A 21,978-nucleotide genomic window follows, 5' to 3' on the forward strand; every position below is an offset into this window, starting at 1 on the left:
TAGCACACTCTCTGCCACAATGCGCTAGAAGCGCAGAAGGTCAGAGTCACCATGATGTCTCTGTAGAACCGCCAGGTGTTCACTAGAGCACTATTGATAGACCAGGCATAGATCGGCCACCACCACTTTTTCGATCAATGCTGAGTCGGTAACGGGAGACCTGGAGATCATGGGGATCTACACCTCCCATATGCTGGTTATAGGAGTAGATGCACCTTGGTTGTGGGATTTTGTCATAAGTACGCTTTTCCTCATTCCATCTTTTGACATTTACTTCAGAATATCTGTCTTCTACATGTGTGCCACTGTGACTACACTGTTGTCATTCCACCATAAGGTCTGAAAGGGACATCATACAAACTGTCCCAGAGCTTCCATATCCACCCTTAGTCATCTCTTCTAGAAGTGTCAAGGATGTGAAGAGGTTGTCATGTGTGAATTTGCATCCTTGAGGAACCTCAGCTTGTTCAGCAAGCCCCAGAACTACACTGGGTCCCTGACCCAATCCAGTCACTGGAAGAAGAGTGTGGGCCCCAGCATATGGCTCCTGTTGGAACATTTTATTTTGCGATAAATTAATTGTTAGGTCTTAGAATACAACTCACAAATTGAGACTAGGTTCGGGTTAAATTTCTAATGAGACTAGGGATCTGATTAACATATTTTAGTCTCCTGAATTCTGGTTAGAACCTGGGAAGCTGGTTCTATCCTGGCTTTTGTCTTTACAACAAAAGACTGACCAACAGGACGATGTTGTAAAAATAAGTCCTTTGATGTCTAGACCTAACATTAAATATATTTGCCTTTTGGGGAGACCACTGTTTTGTATCAGAGCTACAAACCTATTGATAAACATCAAATAGTAAACTAGATATAAACAGGTTTTGCTTAGAAAATACAGTTTGTTTATGAGGGGGTGTGACAGAAATACAATGAGTTCTGGTGATAAATCTTCCTCCCGACCTGTGAGGGCGCTAAAGAACGGGAGGAGAAGTATCTGGAAGGGCTGGCCTGACAGTTCGTTTCCGGGACCGGGAAGTGGGTCAGCCTGGAAGGAAGCGAGACTCTGTTGTAAGACCGTATTGATTTGACAGGTAAACGAGGGGCAGCTGCAAGTAATAAGGCAGCTGCAACCGTTTACCTAGATATCATGCGGGATTACATATAGGGGCCAGGGTAACGCTGTTCTTTTCCTTCGTTTGGGTTAACGTGAGGAGAGAAGGACTGAGAGAGGAGCTCTCAGAAATATAAAAGAGAACTAAGTGTTACATGTTGTGTGTTATTTCTGTCTGTCTGTAATTGTCTGTCTTTTTTCGCACTACTAGACAGTTAAAGCACACCTCCGGAGCTGTCGCCACAAAAGCACTATCCGGAGCACCACTGCACAGAGCACCTGCACGACTGAGTTCACCCAGGACTGGTGACCGTGCATTTGTTTTTCTGTTCAGGACTGTGTGGGATTATTCACGCTCCCCGTGCTTTACACATTGTTGTGTACTGCCGGGGATTTATTATTTGACGGTCGCCAGACCTGGAAACAGCACAATAAACACTTATTCACAAAATTACCGTTGTCTGCCTGTCACTCCTGCATCGCATCACCGCTACACCTGTTCCCCTTACCAGCCACTTTGCCACAGGGGGTCATAAAAGCTAGCCCCTTTAGGGGCATCTGGACAGAGCCAGATACTTCAAGGGCTGATAAGAGATTTGTAAAACTAACTAAAAGAAACTTGTTTTCTTCTGATTGGGTTAAAGGAAAAAATGATGTCATGGGAAACAGAGTATAATGATCCAAATAATGTACTGTTTGTTGACTTGTGTCTTTTCCGTGCTTGGAGGGACAGAGTTCCTAACGTTCTCTACCATATTAAAAGACTCTCCGTTGTAACTTTGCAACCAAGCCTTCGACTGACTTTATTTTTACTCACAAATGAATAAAGAAATTCGATACTATAAATATTTTTTAAATTACAACAGTTCCATGTGACACAAATACCCATTTGAAGAGGCAAGACTCCAGAGTTTAAATCCATAACGGATGAACTGTTTGAACCCATGACACCCATAATACAGGATCATACTTTCATCAACAGGTAACCATTCACGGAATGGCAGATTTTGTAGGACTTGTGGAGTTCTTTGAAGATTGGCCTGACCTTGTAAAATGGTTCACTAGTGGCTTTGGTATTGCCAACAAGATGTATTGATGCCATGGTTTCATCAAAGCGATTCGTTCTCATGGCATCAGATATACATTATGAACATCATTTTCCATGTGCCTTCGGAAAAATGATTCGTAGGAGCTCATCCGTTTGGAGATTGAGTTGCTTGCCTGTGGTCTGAGTTGAGTAGAGATTTGACATTTCGATTGTCATTCTGCTGCACTTGGATCATATATCACATGTTCTGGAATATTGCAAGCAGCTGTTTTTTAGATTTTTTGAAGACGCGGTCCTGATGTTCTTTGGTTGCTCTCTTGTTTGTGTGAAGGTTGTGTAGATATTACTGGAGTTGGTTGTGATGTTGACCTACCTGGATGATTGGGAACAGCTGAAGCTGATTTTCTCGTGGACACTCTGGTCTTTGGTTTGGTAAAAGTTGGTGTTAGTTCACTGGGCTGAGATGTATTCTGTATTGTAATTGTAGCTGGGCTGGTGTTTTCATTGTCACATCTATCTGACAATGAGAGGGTGGGCTATAAACATAGTGGACTAAATGTATTGATTTGAAAGTATATCTGTATCCTTTTTAATATTATTTTTTACAAAGCAAATAGAAGTACACCACCCACTCGATATATTGCGGGTGTTGGAGTCCAATATAAATCCACTATATATCGAGGGCTGCGATATATCGAGAGACCCATAGAAAAACAAATAGGCTAACAAATACTGTACAACCACTCCCTCGTTTTACCGGGGGCGTCAGGGTCTCATTTTTCATATAAAAAGCAGCACAACGTTTTAATTTATACTGCAGAGGGTAATTGCTTTGCAGCAACTTCAATCTCCAATTATTTTCATGAGTCTTCCTCTCCTTTCTCAAATGCACAAACCCGCTGCATTGAAAGAATCATTTGCCAACGTAGGAGGCTTGTTGCTAGGGAGCTGACGTCACTGCCCTGTGACTTTTGCTAGCCACAAGTGAACACCTCATTGGCTAAAATAAAAACCGCTTCAGCAAGTAGATATTTAATTTGCTTTGTGTTATTGTGCAGTGCGTGTGTATATGATAACAGTACGAGATTAATGCTTTGTTTTTAATTGTTTTGTATATTGCTGTTTGGAGTTTGTGATGTGCAGTATGGAATAAAACGAACAGTAATTCTAAGTGCCGATGTATATTGCAGCTAAGGCATGTGCAGTTAGACTGTAAAAATGGGGATCCAACTCCAGGACCGCGATACATCCGAATCCGCAGTATAGCGAGGGGCGAGACAACGAGGAGTGGGTGTATTTCTACAAAACTTCACTTATTACATACTGTTTCTTCAAGAGCCTCCATACCTCCATCCTTCATTCACAACCAACCAGGAAGTAATATGCATGTGGTCACATGGCCATTTCCACCAATCATGTGAAATCATATTCACATTTTTACATGACAACTTGATAAGCCATACTATATGAAAGATGCATTTTAAAGTACAATTATAACTAATTTAGAACTGCAAAAATACAGATTTATTTTTTGGTCAGAATTGTGACCGGTGGGATTAAATGAATCAATCAATATTGACTCAAGGCATTATGTTTGTATACAAGATAAGTTCTAAAAAAAATAAATAAATAAAAATCTCAAAACCATTTTTTTTAAAAATTTCTCTTATAAGTTCGTGACCCCAACAAAAGAAAAGTAATCAGATATTATTGGGGGGGGTTGGAATGTCACATTTAAGGTCAATGTAAACCAGTATTGGGTCAAACAGACCCAAAAGGTAATATGACTGTTAATACTTATCAGCTAGTATTGTATACAAATACAACTATACTGTTCCAAACGTAAGCGAGCACAAGGGTTTGAATTGAGGAGCATTGCTGACGTTTGCGAGCCTCTCGTCTCAGCCCCGCACATACTCCCTATCCTGCTGCATGTTGGGATGTGGCGCCGCTGACGTCATTTTCTCCGCGTTGGAGCTGAGCTGGAGCGGAGTGTGACGTGGCAGAGAGACGACCGAGATCCGGAACTCCAGAGCAGACAGCACCACAGAGCCGGCGCCGCGGAGCAGAGACACGGACAGGACCTGCACGACTCCCAGCAGCAGTTTATTTAATATCACTGAATTCGAGGCAGCGACAGAAACATGGGCCTGACCATTTCGAGTATCTTCTCTCGCCTGTTTGGCAAGAAGCAGATGCGGATTCTGATGGGTAAGTGTGGGGTCGGCTTGGCCTGGGCAGGGCTGGTTACTGTGGACGGGTAGATAGTACGGTTAATGTTGCTCCAACGCGGTCGCTGTTTAGCGAGTAAACTTGTCTTTATCTACGATAAGGTTAACCCGAGTACAAATCCGCTTCGCACTGAATGTTTTTATGGGGGTTGCCTGGAGCTCGGAATACCTCCGCAAACTCCCTGGCATTCTTGAAACGACGGTGGTACCGCCGGGCTGAATATATAAACAATTTCCTTGTCAAAGGTCTGGGCTTTAACTTCATTATTTAAAACCGAATCATTAAATAGGTCAGACAGTATATTTGTTAAATATCGGTGTATAACAAGTCACGGATATAAATGTACCCCTAGGTTGAGAGAAATATGAATGGCTGGCAGTGCATCTGGGTGAATTAACTTGCGTGGGCCAGCTGTAGTTTTGGAATGAGTCGTCGTCCATAAAACATTTCCTGACATTTCCCATTTAAAAAAAACAAACAAAAAAACACCAGTTAAATTGGTAAAAATTTAGTGTGTTAGACCTGCGATGCTGTATTTACCCCTTTGCCAGGGCACGTGAATAGTGCAATTGTTTCATGAATTAATTAGAAGGCCGGCCCCGGTCCTCGAGTTAGATTCGCTACGCTGTGTTCTTCTAGAAGCAAACGACGGACAGTCAAAGCAGAGTGCTCCGTTTGCTGTAAATACTCCAGTAAAATCGCTGCCGTTTTATTTACTATTTGTAATGGGGTGGTGAGTTACATCGTCGACAGTAACACTCCTTGTGTTGAGTTATATTTACGAAATAGGAAATCCGTGTTTGCCTTCATTGACCGCTTTGTAAATTCTAGATTCGTTTTAGTGTGTGTAATATATATATATATATATATATATATATATATATATGTATATGTATATATATATGTATATGTATATATATATATATATGTATATGTATATATATATATATATATATATATATGTGTGTGTATATATATATATATATATATATATATATATATATATATATATATATATGTAGTTTCAAAGTAGGTTTTTTCCATTAAAGAAATAACGCAACACAAGTGGGCTTAACTTGCTAAGGAAAATACAAAAAGCAGCCCCCTTTAAGAATGCACAGCTGCCCTTCATTTGATTGTAAAACTATGTATTAGAAGTAGACTATTACTACAGTTCCTGTACAGGTGGACTGTAAGAACAGTGGACTGCTAGCATGCTCTAATTAAACAAGTCAACGTCATGCTTGAACTGCTTCATATACTGATTTAAAAAAAAAAAAAAAAAAAAATCAAGTTTGATGCTTTTTGACTGAACTCATGAAATGTAAATTGGGTGAGTACACATTTGCATCAGCCCTGGCCAGCAGCAGCAGCAGTATTGTGCAGTCCTTCCTGCTAATCCAGTGCCTGTGTGTAGCGTGGCTGCAGCCCAGCACTGAGGAGCTTCCTTTCCCATAGCGACGCACCTGAAGGAATGTGCGGCACAGTTCTGTGTGCACCAGACACTGGGTCAAAGGTCCTAGCGGAAGAATGAACTCTGTGTTACACTGTGATTCATTTCTACTACAGGGGAAGAAAACGCTAAACCTCCTCCCTCAGCAAAGTCAAATAGAACATGTAGTTAAAAGATGTATTGCCTAAACCCACTAGTATTATCTCCAGCATGGCCAACAGTGACAACCTTTCTCAGGTGGAGTCTTAGATGTGGAATCACCTGCCTGCTGAGCACCTCCTCCTGTCGGCTCTGTCAGTGTGTCAGGTCAGTTTATTATGGAACTCGGGGATTTCATTCCATGTGCAAGACAATCAGTCCTCAGCCCTCACAGCATTGTAACATGTTGCGAGTGTCCAAACCCACACTGTTACTGGTGCTGCTTTTATATACTAGGCAAATGCTGTTAACCTCTTGGAACAGCTCTCTGTTGCTTCCCTTTGGAAATCTGCTCAACAGTAAAATAAGCAGCTGTGAGCTGGGGATGTAATTTTTTTTTTTTTTTTTTTTTAAATTTAGTCGTCGGCAATTATTTTTACCCCGGTTTTCACCCCAATTTAGCATGCCCAATTATTATCTGTATCCCCGGCTCACCGCTCGCAACCCCCCCGCCGACTCAGGAAACGGAGGCTGGAACACGCGTCCTCCGAAACGTGCTCCTTCCAAGCCGTCATTTTTCGCACTGCAGATCCACAGCAATGCTACCAGACCTATAGTGCCGGAGGACAACACAGATCTGGCGGCTCCGCTGCAGAGCCACAGGCGCCCTATCGGCCACAGGGGTCGCTGATGCGCGGTGAGCCGTGGATTCCCCTGCCGACCTAAGCCCTCCCTACCCGGGCAGCGCTCAGCCAATTGTGCGCCGCCCCCTAGGAACTCTCGGTCACGGTCAGCTGTGACATAGCCTGGATTCGAACCAGCGATCTCCAGGCTATAGAGCACATCCTGCGAGGAGCGCCTTTACTGGATGCGCCACTCGGGAGCCCGTAGCTGGGGATGTAATTAATATTTCAATGTCACAATAAGAGGCATATTCAGGCATGGTATTTTCTCTGTTCTTACTTAATTGCAGAATTATCTAAAAATAAGGCTCTAGCACTTTCGCTCTTAGTTAAACTGATGCAGAAACCGTTTAACGCAAACATAGCAAAATTCTCAACCAGGTGTTCAAGGGAAACACAAAACAAATAAGAGAGAATCCCAAGAAACAATTTGTAGATTATTTTCCAAAAATCAGTAACATTTACAATACAGCTCCCCTTTCACTTAAAACACAATGTCAGTGTAACAAAATCATTTTTAGTGATTTCTTTGCGTGACAACTAGGGAATTGATCAATCAGAGAACATCTTCAAAGCACGCAGTCCAGCAGGGTGAAGCAGCACCTAAAATAAGGAGGAAGAATTAATACTTGGTGTGGAAAAATACCCAAAGCTTTATGACAAAGATTGTTGCAATTTTAATGATACACAGATAAAAGATAATATATGGGAGTCAATTCCAAAGGAACCCGATGAGCCTGGTATGTTGAAATACAAATATGTACCAGTCTTGATCATAGTTTTGTCAATAGCATTTTTTTAGATCACTTTTCCAATCTGTCACATCGCGTCTGTGCCGCTTCAGGTGTGTGTGGTCATGTCGCTGTAGTAGTTTGGTATTGGTGACTTCTTCAATTCCATTTTCATAGACTGGCCATGGATACAGTAATTGATGTTGCGTTTAACCCCCATTGACAGTGTGCAGTTGTGCTGCTGAATTGCTGCAGTGTCAGGCAGTGTGCACTGAAATGGATCTTTTTAAGGGTTGCAGTTAACCCTTCGATTGTGCCCCTGAACTGCAGTATATTGTGCCCTACTGTCCCTACAGCTAAAAGCCCCTTTCTGTAAAAAGTCTGTGTGCCTGATGGAGAGAGGGTAAGGTGTCTGAAGGAGTGCGGTATGTAGGCAGACACTACGCAATTCTATTGGTGTAAAACTCGAGTGTTGCACGCTTCATCTGTGAAGCCTGCGAGTGTGTCTGGTGTAGCTTGAACACAATTCAACATCCTGTAGAAAACAAGACTCCAGTACTACTCTGCTTTCTCATGAGCCTAAACGACATACAACTGTACTCCGCTTTCTCATGAGCCTCGCACGACATCTCGTCCGTCCTAAACCACATACAACTGTACTCCGCTTTCTCATGAGCCTCACACGACATCTCACCCGTCCTAAACGACATACAACTGTACTCCGCTTTCTCATGAGCCTCGCACGACATCTCGTCCGTCCTAAACGACATACAACTGTACTCCGCTTTCTCATGAGCCTCACACGACATCTCGCCCGTCCTAAACGACATACAACTGTACTCCGCTTTCTCATGAGCCTCACCCGACATCTCGCCCGTCCTAAACCAAGTATATTGCGCCCTTGAGAATTGGAGGGGTAAAGAAACCCAATGAATTTGAATTTGCTGTGAAATCAGATTAGGAGGCACACCCTGGCGATGGGCCCGTCCTACGTTTAACCATCTTACATTTCATTTGGTTATTTATATACTCATTTGTTTTATTGAGTAATTTCTATAGGTTTGTAATTACCTGACGGCAGATCTTGTATTGTGAGGAGAGGTTAAGCAATGGCTGGAGGTCAGTGCACAGTAGCGATTTCCTTACCGATCACAAATGAGTTGTTAAGAGACCTGCAGCCAGTGTATTTGTAGAGGGCTAAGCAGAGCACCCCTAGAAGTTAATGTGTCTAATATTGTGTTAACAGTGGGAACAACTTGCATTATTTTATTTTTATGCTGGGAACTTTCAAAATTATTTTTCTTCTCAGGCTAAGTAAATGTGTAAGTATAGGCTACAGTTGCAGTAGAAACATCTCCATGGTAATATTAAACATGGCACCCAACCACATTACTCATTAAGAGAACAAATAGTACAGCCTTGCAGATGAAGGAGGTGCACAACAAGTGATTTACAGGGAGGGGGGGTGGAACTGGAGAGCCAGCTAATTCACAATGGAGAACCTTTTTCTAGTTCTTAAACAGCAGCATAACCCCACTTTTTATGAGCTGGAGTGCTGGCAGTGTGTTTGAGCCCCGCTCCTGTCCTGAGCTGCAGTGGAGTGCTGCTATGACCGTGTGTATGGGATTTGAATCAGGTTCATCTTAAGTTTAAGTAACCCACTGTTGCATAAATAGGACTAAACTGGGTGTGAGTGAAGTTTAAAAAATAATTTATACAAGTTCTTTTGTAGCAAGAGCATGCCTTCATTAGGTGTCAGGTTTAAGCTTTTGTCCCTACAGCTAAAAGCCCCTTTCTGTAAAAAGTCTGTGTGCCTGATGGAGAGAGGGTAAGGTGTCTGAAGGAGTGCGGTATGTAGGCAGACACTACGCAATTCTATTGGTGTAAAACTCGAGTGTTGCACGCTTCATCTGTGAAGCCTGCCAGTGTGTCTGGTGTAGCTTGAACACAATTCAACATCCTTTAGAAAACAAGACTCCAGTACTACTCTGCTTTCTCATGAGCCTAAACGACATACAACTGTACTCCGCTTTCTCATGAGCCTCGCACGACATCTCGCCCGTCCTAAACCACATACAACTGTACTCCGCTTTCTCATGAGCCTCACACGACATCTCGCCCGTCCTAAACGACATACAACTGTGCTCCGCTTTCTCATGAGCCTCACACGACATCTCGTCCGTCCTAAACCTCATACAACTGTACTCCGCTTTCTCATGAGCCTCACACGACATCTCGTCCGTCCTAAACGACATACAACTGTACTCCGCTTTCTCATGAGCCTCACACGACATCTCGCCCGTCCTAAACGACATACAACTGTACTCCGCTTTCTCATGAGCCTCACACGACATCTCGCCCGTCCTAAACGACATACAACTGTACTCCGCTTTCTCATGAGCCTCACACGACATCTCGCCCGTCCTAAACGACATACAACTGTACTCCGCTTTCTCATGAGCCTCGCACGACATCTCGCCCGTCCTAAACCACATACAACTGTACTCCGCTTTCTCATGAGCCTCGCACGACATCTCGCCCGTCCTAAACCACATACAACTGTACTCCGCTTTCTCATGAGCCTCACACGACATCTCGCCCGTCCTAAACCACATACAACTGTACTCCGCTTTCTCATGAGCCTCACACGACATCTCGCCCATCCTAAACCACATACAACTGTACTCCGCTTTCTCATGAGCCTCACACGACATCTCGCCCGTCCTAAACCACATACAACTGTACTCCGCTTTCTCATGAGCCTCACACGACATCTCGCCCGTCCTAAACCACATACAACTGGCCAGACACATCAAGAACAAATAAAAGCACTGCAAAGAGCTAAAGAAAGTCAAGTAAAGATATGTTCTGCTGCGAAGCCTTTGTATTGAGGCTGTTCTCTGTCGGTGAGCATAATTTAAAACCTTTAAACATCTGACTTAATTATGATTTTATTATAAGGCTGCCTAATAAAAGCTACAGTAATATAACGTTTATCATCTTATTAGTTCAACTATAAATTCAGTACAAACTGATTACTGCGTTAATGGATTTGGAGGAAACTGTCAGTGACACAGAATCCAAGTTTCAATGTCTCAATAGCAGAGACAAGCGACTGCAGCAGGATCGCCTCCGTATTCAGTAGTTTTGTTTAAACATGTTATTAGAGTTTCCAAGCGTTTTATATTGCTAGATGTGTAATAATCGCAAGTAACAACATTGGAAGCTCTCTTGTGCAGTGTAATGTAGGGCTGTCAGTAAAGCCTCCAAATAGCCATCGATTAACTGGGTACACAAAATCGAATCGTTCGAATAAATATCGCTGATTGTACAGCCCACATACATTTTCACTCCATTCCTCTCCCCCCCGACGTGATTTTAATGTCAGTGCAGTTCAGTAAATGCTTGTGCAGAACAATTGAATGTGAGGGGTAATTACGCCTGGGTAGCATCAGGAGAAAAAAAAAAACATTCACAACAAGCTTAAATCTTGACGTATTCCAGGGGTGTTACTAAAATATTCCAAACAGATTACATTTCTTTGGAATTTAATCTATATAAACTAGACACGACTATGAAAAGGGTTTTTTTTTTTCAGTGACATCTGCAGTAACTCGCATTGCATCTTAATACTGTACCACCTAACCTTCACTGTCTGTGAAACACACAATGCGGAAATCCCTGCCTAAAACAATAAATACAAATACATTGATTTACTCACCATGACACGCATACCTGCTATAGGTCAAGCTGATCGTTACTCCAAAATTGCATTTAACATCACCTGATCAATTTTTATATATATATATATATATATATATATATATATATATATATATATATATATATATATATATATATATATATACACACACGTTATTGAATATTGTTAAATATTCATTATATAACTGTTCATTTTGAAACTCCAAAGAAGCGCAAACTATATACAGGCTGTTTACCTCCTGCTCTGGATTCAAGGCGCCACACCTTTTTGTTTGTTTACGTCGAATACACAGAGGGGTGTACTTACAAAGCATTTCCCTAACTGATGCTAGTTAACACGAGCAGGTAAAGAAGAGCACACCCACTGCTTGTCTGTGGTAGAAATACTGTAAATATCAAGGCAGGACGTTCGTGCAGTTTCAATGATAATCTTAAATAATGTTATTAACTGCACGGTACACAAATGTATTTATTGAATCGATTATCCAGTATTTGTTGATGTATATAATGAGGAATGGAATCGATCGAAAAATCTATTTTTGATTTAATCATAGCAGCCCAAGTGGGTGAAATTAATCTGATACCTTTAAAAAAAACAAAAAAAAAAAAAAAACTGCAGCATTCAAAATAAAAGGCAAGGCTTGCAGCACATATTGTGCTACTTTAGGGTACTTCTAAAGTTTTAAAATTCAGATTCTTTAAGATGTTATGCGCTGCCTTATTTTAGCTTTCCTGTTTAAAGCATTCCGTTAAAGAAAGTGATTTCTAAAATAACATGTTTTGGAATTGCTTATGTTTTCAAAGTAATTTTCAGTATTTCTCCATGTTTGGTAAGCCTTCATTTTTATAACTTGCATGATTTGTACCATGGTATTTTTTTTGACGGCTATCATACTCTGGAAATTTTATATGGACCCAGCCTTACTCTAACCCAATTATGATCTCTTCAGTTCAGTTTCTAACTGATTTCAATATCCCCTGATGGGCCTGCAGATCTGTAGGGAGGCCTGTATGTCTTTATATAGGTATGTCACACTTGCATTTTTGGTTTTATCTAGAGATCTGCTTGGTCCAGTTGTAATGAACTTGGCTGCACCCATCCCAGTCTGTAAGGAGGTCACACTTCCACACATACATGCAGTCAGTGGATTTGGGTCCTTGTGATACTTTGTCATGTTACTGATGGCTCTTATTTGTATTTACTGTTGTGGCACACTATTTTACACTACTTGTTTGTTTATTTGTTCATTGTGTGTTTCTGTGTTTTTTTTTTTTAATATATAAACAGCGTGGCTTCAAATCAGACAGTGTTTTAAAGTGTGTTCTTCAGAAGTCGCTGCTGGTTAAGCACACTTTGAAGCTCAGAGCTTTAAATGAAGCCTGCCTCCTCATAACTAACTGGATTGCCAGTGTGCTGGAAGAAACGAAGATCAGTATTGACAAGTGTTTCGTTGTTTCCAGTGGTATTGAGTGAAGTCATGGGAGGGTGGAATGGCTATTGTTCGGCCAGTTACTGCTCTGCTGTGTTTATCTAGGCGGGTGCTGCGTGTCCAGTAAACCCTCCAGGAATTTTCAGAACTTCAGTTTGCAGCGGTGCTGAGATTATGAATGCACACTTGCTGCCGAGTCTGTAATGTGAAGTATAGCAGTGTGTTTAGAGAGTCGGGGGCTGGCTGCTGAGTGGTACAGTCAGCATGCACGAGTGCACAGGCTGGAGCTGCTTTTTAACTGCACTGTCTGTGACGCATCCCTGTGTGTGTGAGGGGGCCACGCTTCATTAACCTGCACTTTGAACTCGGGAATGCCCCCTGCTTAAAGGGCCGTGTTATTTCATGGATATTTGCAGAGATTGTCGTTTAGTAAATATTAAGTCAATGCATTGATGTCCAAAAAATAAAGTCCCCGAAACTAACGGAAGAGTTGCTGATAATATACTGAATATAATAGCGAATAGCTACTAAATTATTGAAAACTGTTACATCAATTCAAGAACATCAGATTATGCGTAACTCCTCAGTCTTAGCTTCTGTATGTCTCTTTGGTGCCAGTGGTGGTAAAAGCACTAATAATCTATTGAATAATTAAACTAGTAAATACAAGTAACGGTAATGACATAGCTTGTTTACAAAAAAACAGCCCAGTATCTTGGTCTCCATTTCTTGTATATTGTTAAGAAACAGGATAGTTTCCCCATGCTTTTGTTTTTAAAGTGGAGTGGCGCTGGTGTGCACTCTGCCCAGCCTTGCTGAACCTGCTCACTGGGGACTCGCCATGCTTTAGATGCTATGCTTTTCATTTTAAAGAGGAGTGGCGCTGGTGTGCACTCTGCCCAGCCTTGCTGAACCTGCTCACTGGGGACTCGCCATGCTTTAGATGCTATGCTTTTCATTTTAAAGAGGAGTGGCGCTGGTGTGCACTCTGCCCAGCCTTGCTGAACCTGCTCGCTGGGGACTCGCCATGCTTTAGATGCTTCTGGCCAAGTGGGCTGCTTTAGGAAAAGAGATTTTTGTTGTTTTTCCACCATTCTTTTGTGTAGTGCTATGAAATGAACCCAAATACTGTACAATTACCTTTCAGTGTTTTATTTTAAACTTGTTTAACGATCTGTTAACTTAAGTATACCCTTTCTTGTTTGCAGTGGGTTTGGATGCTGCTGGTAAGACCACCATTCTGTACAAGCTGAAGTTGGGCGAGATCGTCACAACAATTCCAACAATTGGTAAGAGCCATTCAAGCTTGTCCCAGTATTGTCCAAGGGCCAGTTCTAGTTATTGTAGCTTAAGACTATAACATCAAAATAAGGGATATATGTAAAGGCTAGATACAAGCTTAATTTGTCTCTTGCTTCCTGAGCTAAAACGTGCTTTAAGGATTCTCCCATAACCCCTATTGCTGTATGTTGTGCTGGAGCATGCTTGTGAAATGGAGGTTTGGGTTGCTATTGCATACCTTATGCTCTATATTAAATTACATTGCAAGGGGCTGCGTTGTCATGTGCAGTATACAGTGCACAGGGAGTCCAGCACTCTGCATTATCTTGCATTTCAGCCACAATCTAATTTTAAACATGTTCATGTTTTAATTGTGAATTTAGAAGTACAACATCCATTGTTTTGTTTTGTGTATAATGCATTATATTTAGAAGTCACACATTGCTTTTCCCATTGAAGACAGTCTTGATTTAATGACGCTCTGCTGATGGCTTCAGTGAGTGTTACTGGCCTCTGGCAGCCTTGGCATGAAGGCAGTATGTGCTTGGACATTCCCTCTGCTCATTTCACCACGCCCTGCCCAGCTTCAGTCTAACTGAGGGCTGAAGCCAGTGCGTGTTCTGTAAAGTCTGCTAAACTGCTGGAAACTGTAATGTGAAGCAATATTAATGGTCGTGGCAGTAAGGGAGTCACACTTCTAACAATTGGTTTAGTTTCATGTTGTACGCTAGAGATCCCCTTTAAATGTGACGCCTGTCTAAAGTGTGCATTTCTGCCCTGACACAAATAACCCGTGTTGTGGTGTTCAGGGTTCAACGTGGAGACGGTAGAGTACAAGAACATCTGCTTCACAGTGTGGGACGTGGGCGGCCAGGACAAAATCCGACCTCTGTGGAGGCACTACTTCCAAAACACCCAGGTAAGAAGCACAGATGAACTACTCATGAGCACACACAGTACATGCAGCACTCCCGCTTCAACACTAGAGCCAACACTAGAGCCAAGAGACATGGTCACGAGGCTGCATGCATTTCCAAAACACCAGGCAACATGCTCCCTTTACAGATGAGCAGCTAGTACACTGCTTAATACAATCCAGGCAGTCCTGCTTATTCACGTGCAAGGCAGTCCTGCTTATTCACGTGCAAGGCAGTCCTGCTTATTCACGTGCAAGGCAGTCCTGCTTATTCACGTGCAAGGCAGTCCTGCTTATTCACGTGCAAGGCAGTCCTGCTTATTCACGTGCAAGGCAGTCCTGCTTATTCACGTGCAAGGCAGTCCTGCTTATTCACGTGCAAGGCAGTCCTGCTTATTCACGTGCAAGGCAGTCCTGCTTATTCACGTGCAAGGCAGTCCTGCTTATTCACGTGCAAGGCAGTCCTGCTTATTCACGTGCAAGGCAGTCCTGCTTATTCACGTGCAAGGCAGTCCTGCTTATTTGGAAAGTGATTGAGGAATGTGTTTTTATATTTAAATAATGAACTAAAAACACCCTCAGCCTTCTCTCCATTTTAATGCTTTGCCAGTAAGTGTAAGACCTGCTTTTCCTGTGTGTAATCCTGCATCACGTATCTTAAACTATTTGTATTATACTTGTGTTGAGCGTTCTCTATCCAGAGATTCAAGTCTTGTAGGGAACCCTCTGAACATTGAGCACTTGCTAAATGTGTTTATGAATGTATTTATGAAAGTCAAGTTAGTTTTATCCCGCTGTGTCAAGAGTAACAGGTTGACGTGTCAAACAGAAAAGTAGGAGAAGCACTACAGGGTGGACATGGGTGCTTGAATGGCATCTCTTGGACTTGCAGGCCTGCATTAGTAATTCCTGTGACTGCAGCGTGTTGTATTGAATTAAGCCTGGAGGCCCTTGCTGTGTCACGCCACATTCATTTTGGATCTTGGAAGATGTACAAGCTCAGGCCTGGTCAGCACCTCCTGTGTGTGGAGTGCTGGTGAGGGGGGTGCTGTAAATGTAAATACTTGGAAGCAAAGATGTTGTGCTTTACATAGAGAAGCAGTGTCATCAGAGCAGTTCTATACTGTTCACCTTGAAGCCATTATACAGCTTCCAGCTGGCATGTGCTTTCAGAAGGGCAGCTGTGTGGTCATAACTAACCTGCATTTGCATTAGCATTATCATTATCCAAAATCATTTTCAGTATTGGAAAAGCCCAGGGGACGATTTACCATACAAATCGTGGTATCAGACGCACTGGTGTAAAAGCCACTCCCCCCTTTTTGAGACTTCAATTTTAGGAAAACTACCTTTTTTTGTGTTTTAAAATACTTTCTTTTTTTTCCCACAATTAATTTGTTTTCCTACGTGCTCAACAGTGATATAAAGATATACACCGGTTTAGTTCAGAAACAACCATTGTTTGCAACATTTTATTCCATTTAATAAATTGTGTTTGAGATATAGTACTACTACAGTACTGTATTCCAGTAGGAAGTGTAAACCACTGACAATTGGTACTTGAATGAATTTAAAGTAATCATTAACAGAGCGTGAAATCAACTTTCATCCCACATCGCATTTGTATTAACCTGTTTTATTTTAGCTTGGCAAGTACCCAAACAAGTTCAAGAACATATCATCATTGCTTTACTGAACACTTTTTCCAAAGCCATAGTTCCAGCTGCATTGGCTTTTACAAATTTGTTGTATTCAAATTTAAAAGAAAAGTATTAAACAGTACTGCTTGCATCAATTAAAGCAAAACAATAATAAAATGAACCGTGCCCCATCTAATACCCAGGAAACAAAACATCTTCGTGTTGCATACGGTGCAGTACAATCTCATTACATTTCCAGCTGTACAAATACATTCATTTTGTTTTGTTAATCTGAACCATAACCATACACATACTTTACAAGTGTAGCACTGCATTGCACTGACATGTTGAACAAGTTATTCAGTCATTCAAAGTCAGGTCCTGTAGTAGCGGGTCGGGTCGTGGGTAAGAAGTTAGTTGACTAGATTAAAAACTACTGATTTCACACAGGGGCCATTGCAAGCAGGAGTTCAATTTCAGTATATTCTGCTACTCAAGGACAATACTATCAAGGCCAGGGACAGTATAGGGATAAGTTAGAAAAAATGGTAAGGTGGTGTGTGTACAGTAGGGGTGCAGTGTAAGGTGGTGTGTCTACAGTAGGGGTGCAGTGTAAGGTGGTGTGTCTACAGTAGGGGTGCAGTGTAAGGTGGTGTGTGTACAGTAGGGGTGCAGTGTAAGGTGGTGTGTGTACAGTAGGGGGGTGCAGTGCTTGTTTCATATTTATTCCCTCTTTTTTGCATGTACACGGGTGTCGTCTTCACATTAATGTTGCAGTGCATGGAGGGCTTCTCGTGATTACTTGAGTTGTTATAAAAACTCTGTTTAAGGTTTGAATGAGTCCTGAACCCCTTTGCTTTGTGTCGCAGGGTCTGATCTTCGTGGTGGACAGCAACGACAGAGAGAGAACACAGGAAGCAGCGGAGGAGCTGCAGAAAATGGTAAATCCCTGGCATGACAGAGCTGAATACGGGGGGGGGGGGCGGGGACTGATTACACTGTCAGTGATGACAAGCCTGCCAGCTGCACAGTCTTCATTGCAGCCTGTGTTGGGTTTTTAAAAAACAGAATTTTTTTTGTTTTGTTCTGCACTTTAAAATATCAAACAAGACCTCACTAATATGAATGTCTTGGTATGCAGTGTAGCAAACCCAGTGACTGTTTGTTTGAAGCAGAAAGTTAAACTAAAATGTGTCCTGGTGTACATGCCAGAGTGTGTATACAGTCGCAGACTGAAGTCTTGGTACCCTGTGCTTATGCGATAATTCAAGGTAACAGATTAATGACAAGCATTTAGTAAACCTTAACCACTTTGTAATAAAACTAAAACTACACAATTTCTAGTAATTTAACAAATCTATATAAAAAAACTTATTTAATTTAAAGTATTCGCTTATGACAAAAGTATTGGCCCTCTGCTTTAGTATTTTGTGTGTCCTCCTTTTGCTTTTATTACGGCTTTCAGGCATTTGATCATTCTTAACCAGTATGTTGCATCTTGTTGGTGAAATCTGGCCCCAGTCTGTCTTGCATATTTCCATCAGCTTAGACAGATTGCATATACACTGCTTGGCTACAGCTTTTTTCAGCTCAGTCCAGAGTATTTCTATAGGATGTAGATCTGGTGATTTACGAAGGCCATTCCAGAGCTTTTATCTTTGTTTTCTTCAAGAATTCTACAGTTCATTTAATCTTCCACACAACAACGACCCAAACCATATGGCTGTCTGCCAATCATCCTACCAGCAGAGGGTACTTTGAAGAATGTTTTGATACATGGCTGCATTCATTCAATCTCAAATCACAGGAATGTCTCCAGTCCCTGAACTGCTAAAGCACCTCCCTATCACGATCAAACCACTTCCATGTTTAACTGTAGGTACAAGGTTGTTTTCATTTGAATGCTTTCCTCGTTTCTTGCAACATACTGTGGTCCATCTTTGGGGGGACCAGAGAATTTTGTTGAAAAAAAAAAATGTCTTTGTTTTCTGTTGATCACAAGAGCATTTCTCAGGATCTCGATTTACCCTTTTCATATCTCACGATCAGGAGAATTTATCTCAGGATCTCGATTTACCTTTTCATATCTCACGATCAGGAGAATTTCTCAGGATCTCGAAAGTCATTACTTCTGTTTTCCTGATATAAATTGTCAGGAAAGGGGAAATAATCACTTCCGTTTTCTCGATCCTGGGATAAATGACCTTGACAACGTGTTTTTGTTTGATGGCCTTGAACTGCTGTAGTAATGGTTTTCAATCAATGAACAGATTTCTAAATGAGTTCTATTACATTTTTACAGATTTAATGTAAAGGTGCCAATACTTTTGCCATGAACAAATATCTGAAATTCCTTAAGGCGCTTTTATTAATTTTTTTTATTTTATGAAGATTGTGTATTATGGTCTGTCATATTAATTGGTGTCTAATGTTCACTAAATGCTTGTATTTAACATGTTTTCTTGAATTCTTACATTTAACCCTTTGCAGTCCATTTATTAATTGCGCGTCAGGCACGTCAGGTCTAATTCATTTTCACACGCGCAGTTAATTTTAGACGCGCTGTTTAAAAGTGTTTTTTTCCACAGTCCAACGGGTTTAAATGGCCCTGCATATCAACAAAGCACTCACTAGGCATCTCCAGTCCCGCCCCACCCTTTCGTTCGCTATAGCTTTCATCTATGTAAGAAATAAATAATAATAAAAATAATAGTTGTACATACCGATCGATCATCTCCGGATCACTCGTTTTATCACCAAACTCCTCAATAATGCGATCCAAGTCATTAATTTATTACTATAACATCTCAAAAAAGCTCTGCAAATGTCTGTGTTCTCTGTGCGCGGATTCACAGGCAGCCAGCTTGTTTACTTACGACCGCCCCGTTATCTGATACCAGGGCCATGTATTCATGAGATACGCCTTTTTTTTTTTTTTTCGACTTGTCTCGGCTCTCGTCGCTCCCACTCTGCAATTGAATGGTTTTCTCAGCTTTTTCTGGAGAAAAAAAACTACTAGAAACCAGTTTTTTGCGTTGCTATAATGATGTCGGACCCAGTCCGACAAAGGACCTGAGAGGAATAATTGCAATGTCGGACCCAGTCCGACAATGGACCGCAAAGGGGGTTAAGTGTAGGGTGTCAGTACTGCTGAGTGCGACCTGTATAGCTTCCTGAAGTTTATATATAATACTGTATCGCAATGATTGTGCTGCGAGTCAAGCTATTGCTGTGTTGAGGGTTTTGCACTGTCCTATTTCAATTGTGTCTGATGCTGCGCGCACTGTCCTATTTCAGTCGTGTCTGATGCTGCGTGGACTTTGTTTTTTCAGCTGCAGGAAGACGAGCTGCGAGAGGCTGTGTTGCTGGTATTTGCCAACAAACAGGACCTGCCAAACGCCATGGCCATCAGTGAAATGACAGACAAGCTAGGTCTGCAGGCTTTGCGCAACAGGACTGTAAGTATTCCCGTGGTCTAACGGAGTACTGGCTGGATGGATTAGTGTGGTACCCTTTTTCATCTGCATATGGTATTGTTTCAGTTTAAAACGCCTTGCATTCTGGTAACATTATTAACTGTAATGTGCTTGAATCCTTTCATGCTAATCATCTTATTATAGCTTTAAAAAAAGGAAACACGTGTGCGGGTTTGTTGGCATGGGATTGTGTGTGCGGGTTTGTTGGCATGGGATTGTGTGTGCGGGTTTGTTGGCATGGGATTGTGTGTGCGGGTTGTGGTGTTTGAAGGAGCAGCCCAGGATTGCCATGCCCTGACTCTGCACTCTCTCTCTCTCCCTCCAGTGGTACGTCCAGGCGACCTGCGCCACACAGGGCACTGGCCTGTACGAGGGGCTGGACTGGCTGTCCAACGAGCTCTCCAAGCACTAGACCTGGGGCTTGTAGCTGAGCACAGGCTCTTATTAACCAAGGACATGTTTACCAGGACTGGTCTAGGCTTCTTACAACTCCACTAGCTCGCATTTGTCGATTTGTTAAGGTATTCAAAGCAGAGGCGACAGGCGGCATGCAGGGGGCTCTTGCGGATGACATTTTGTACAGAGTTATGATGTGATGCATATACGAGCAGTATGCTATTAATGACAACAAAAGGTGATCCATTCAAAAAACGATTCTATTTTTAACTTTCTTGTTTTAGATCAGATGTGTGGACTTCAGTTTTTGTAGGACTTATAAAAAACGTTGTTTTTTTTTCTCCCAGTGCATTTTGAGCCCCCATACATGATGTTATATATAATGTTTTAAAATGTTCTACCCTTTTCTTGGTTAGCTGATGTCTTGTATCATTCCTAGTGGCAGTCTGCTGACAACCTGTATGTGTTTCCAGTGAGCCACCCAACCATTTACTTTCTCCTCTCTGTACCTCCCCCTTCATATTGAAACACTGCTACTAACAGCTGAAAACTGTCATTTATACTGAACTGTTTTTGAGGAACAGATATTTTAATTCACACGATTGTTTTTGTTTGGCTTGTTCACAGGCTGTCTGTTTTTCATTGCATGTTGCTTTTTCGTATCAGATTGACTGTGTTGTCAGATGTATTATAGTTCTGCTAGTGTTTTGTGGTCTAGCAATGGATTGGGGCGGCTGGGGGGGGGGGGGGGGTTGGATAAAGTAACTATTTCCAATTAAACAATGTCTACATATCCCATTTGCCATTTATAATTCCTAATAAAACAATACATTGTAATTTGTAATGGCTCCTTTTCTTATGTCTGCACTTTTGAAATGCAATAATGTATTATATGCCAAACAATTACAGTATTTTGTCAGAAGGTTTGTGTTTTCAGAATAAGAAACAACTAGTTGACTTAGTGTTACCTGATAAGGGCTATGAGCCTTCTCCTGGCAGTTCAAAAGAGAACTGCTCTTTCTCAGGTCTGTGTTGCAGAAATTGTTTAATTGCTGAGTTCAGCATCCATTCGAGATGATCCAGATTTGCTGTAGAAAATGGTATGGCCCCAGTTAACCCAGTTTACAGTTGCTGTTCTGCTTTCCAGAGGAGTCGCCCCTAAATCTAGCCTACACGTCTTTATGCATTGATGACCTTGAGGCTTGAATTAACCTTTGGCAAAGGAAAAGGTAGAAGGAAGAGATAGTACATTACAGAATGAAAGTACAGCCCGGATTGTGCTGTTAATAGTAACTGGACAGTACTTGCACACTTCAGTTGTACCTTCTTTCCTTTGCTGTCTTCCACAACGAAATCCTTTTTTGTGTGTAGTCATTTTTTTATATTTTGCCAGAATTTGCAATTATGTTAAATTCCATGAGCGTGTAAATCCTCCCTATTGAACTGTAATATAGCTTTAAATCTAATTTCTAATTGTAATCTCACAAGCATGTTACAAATGTAGGAATGTGCTGCCACTCAGTAGTTGGTGTGGGTTTAAAGTATTAAGAAAGAATCAATGATAGATACAAATTGAGAAAGGAGGGACACTGCCCAACTACACATGGAGAGGGTGTTTTTTTTTTTCTTCCCCCTCCTCCACGAGAAAAGGGGTCAAGTCAACGTGAATTTTTGCATTGGAGGTGTTTTTATTGGTTAAACCTGAAAATCAGAAGCC

The 21,978-nt window shown here is 41.7% G+C and overlaps 1 protein-coding gene across 1 annotated transcript; it reads left to right on the plus strand.

Moving 5' to 3' along the window:
• The first annotated feature begins 4,048 nt into the window (after window positions 1-4,048).
• On the plus strand, window positions 4,049-21,105 carry LOC131701522 (ADP-ribosylation factor 4-like). Its single transcript, XM_058999998.1, has 6 exons — window positions 4,049-4,373; window positions 13,761-13,841; window positions 14,643-14,752; window positions 17,259-17,330; window positions 19,722-19,847; window positions 20,191-21,105. Exons 1-6 carry the CDS (start codon window positions 4,307-4,309, stop codon window positions 20,275-20,277), a joined length of 543 nt encoding a protein of 180 aa, XP_058855981.1. The 5' UTR covers window positions 4,049-4,306; the 3' UTR covers window positions 20,278-21,105.
• Window positions 21,106-21,978: the final 873 nt, after the last annotated feature.

This window comes from Acipenser ruthenus, chromosome 25, assembly GCF_902713425.1.
Source record: "Acipenser ruthenus chromosome 25, fAciRut3.2 maternal haplotype, whole genome shotgun sequence".
NCBI classification, from domain to species: domain Eukaryota; kingdom Metazoa; phylum Chordata; class Actinopteri; order Acipenseriformes; family Acipenseridae; genus Acipenser; species Acipenser ruthenus.

What these genes read in the sequence shown, in the direction of transcription:
- LOC131701522 (XM_058999998.1), top strand. Translation starts at nt 4,307, where the DNA reads ATGGGCCTGACCATTTCGAGTATCTTCTCTCGCCTGTTTGGCAAGAAG. An exon ending in GCAGATGCGGATTCTGATGG is followed by an intron (nt 4,374 to 13,760) that starts GTAAGTGTGGGG and finishes TCTTGTTTGCAG; the next exon opens with TGGGTTTGGATGCTGCTGGT. An exon ending in AGGCTTTGCGCAACAGGACT is followed by an intron (nt 19,848 to 20,190) that starts GTAAGTATTCCC and finishes CTCTCCCTCCAG; the next exon opens with TGGTACGTCCAGGCGACCTG.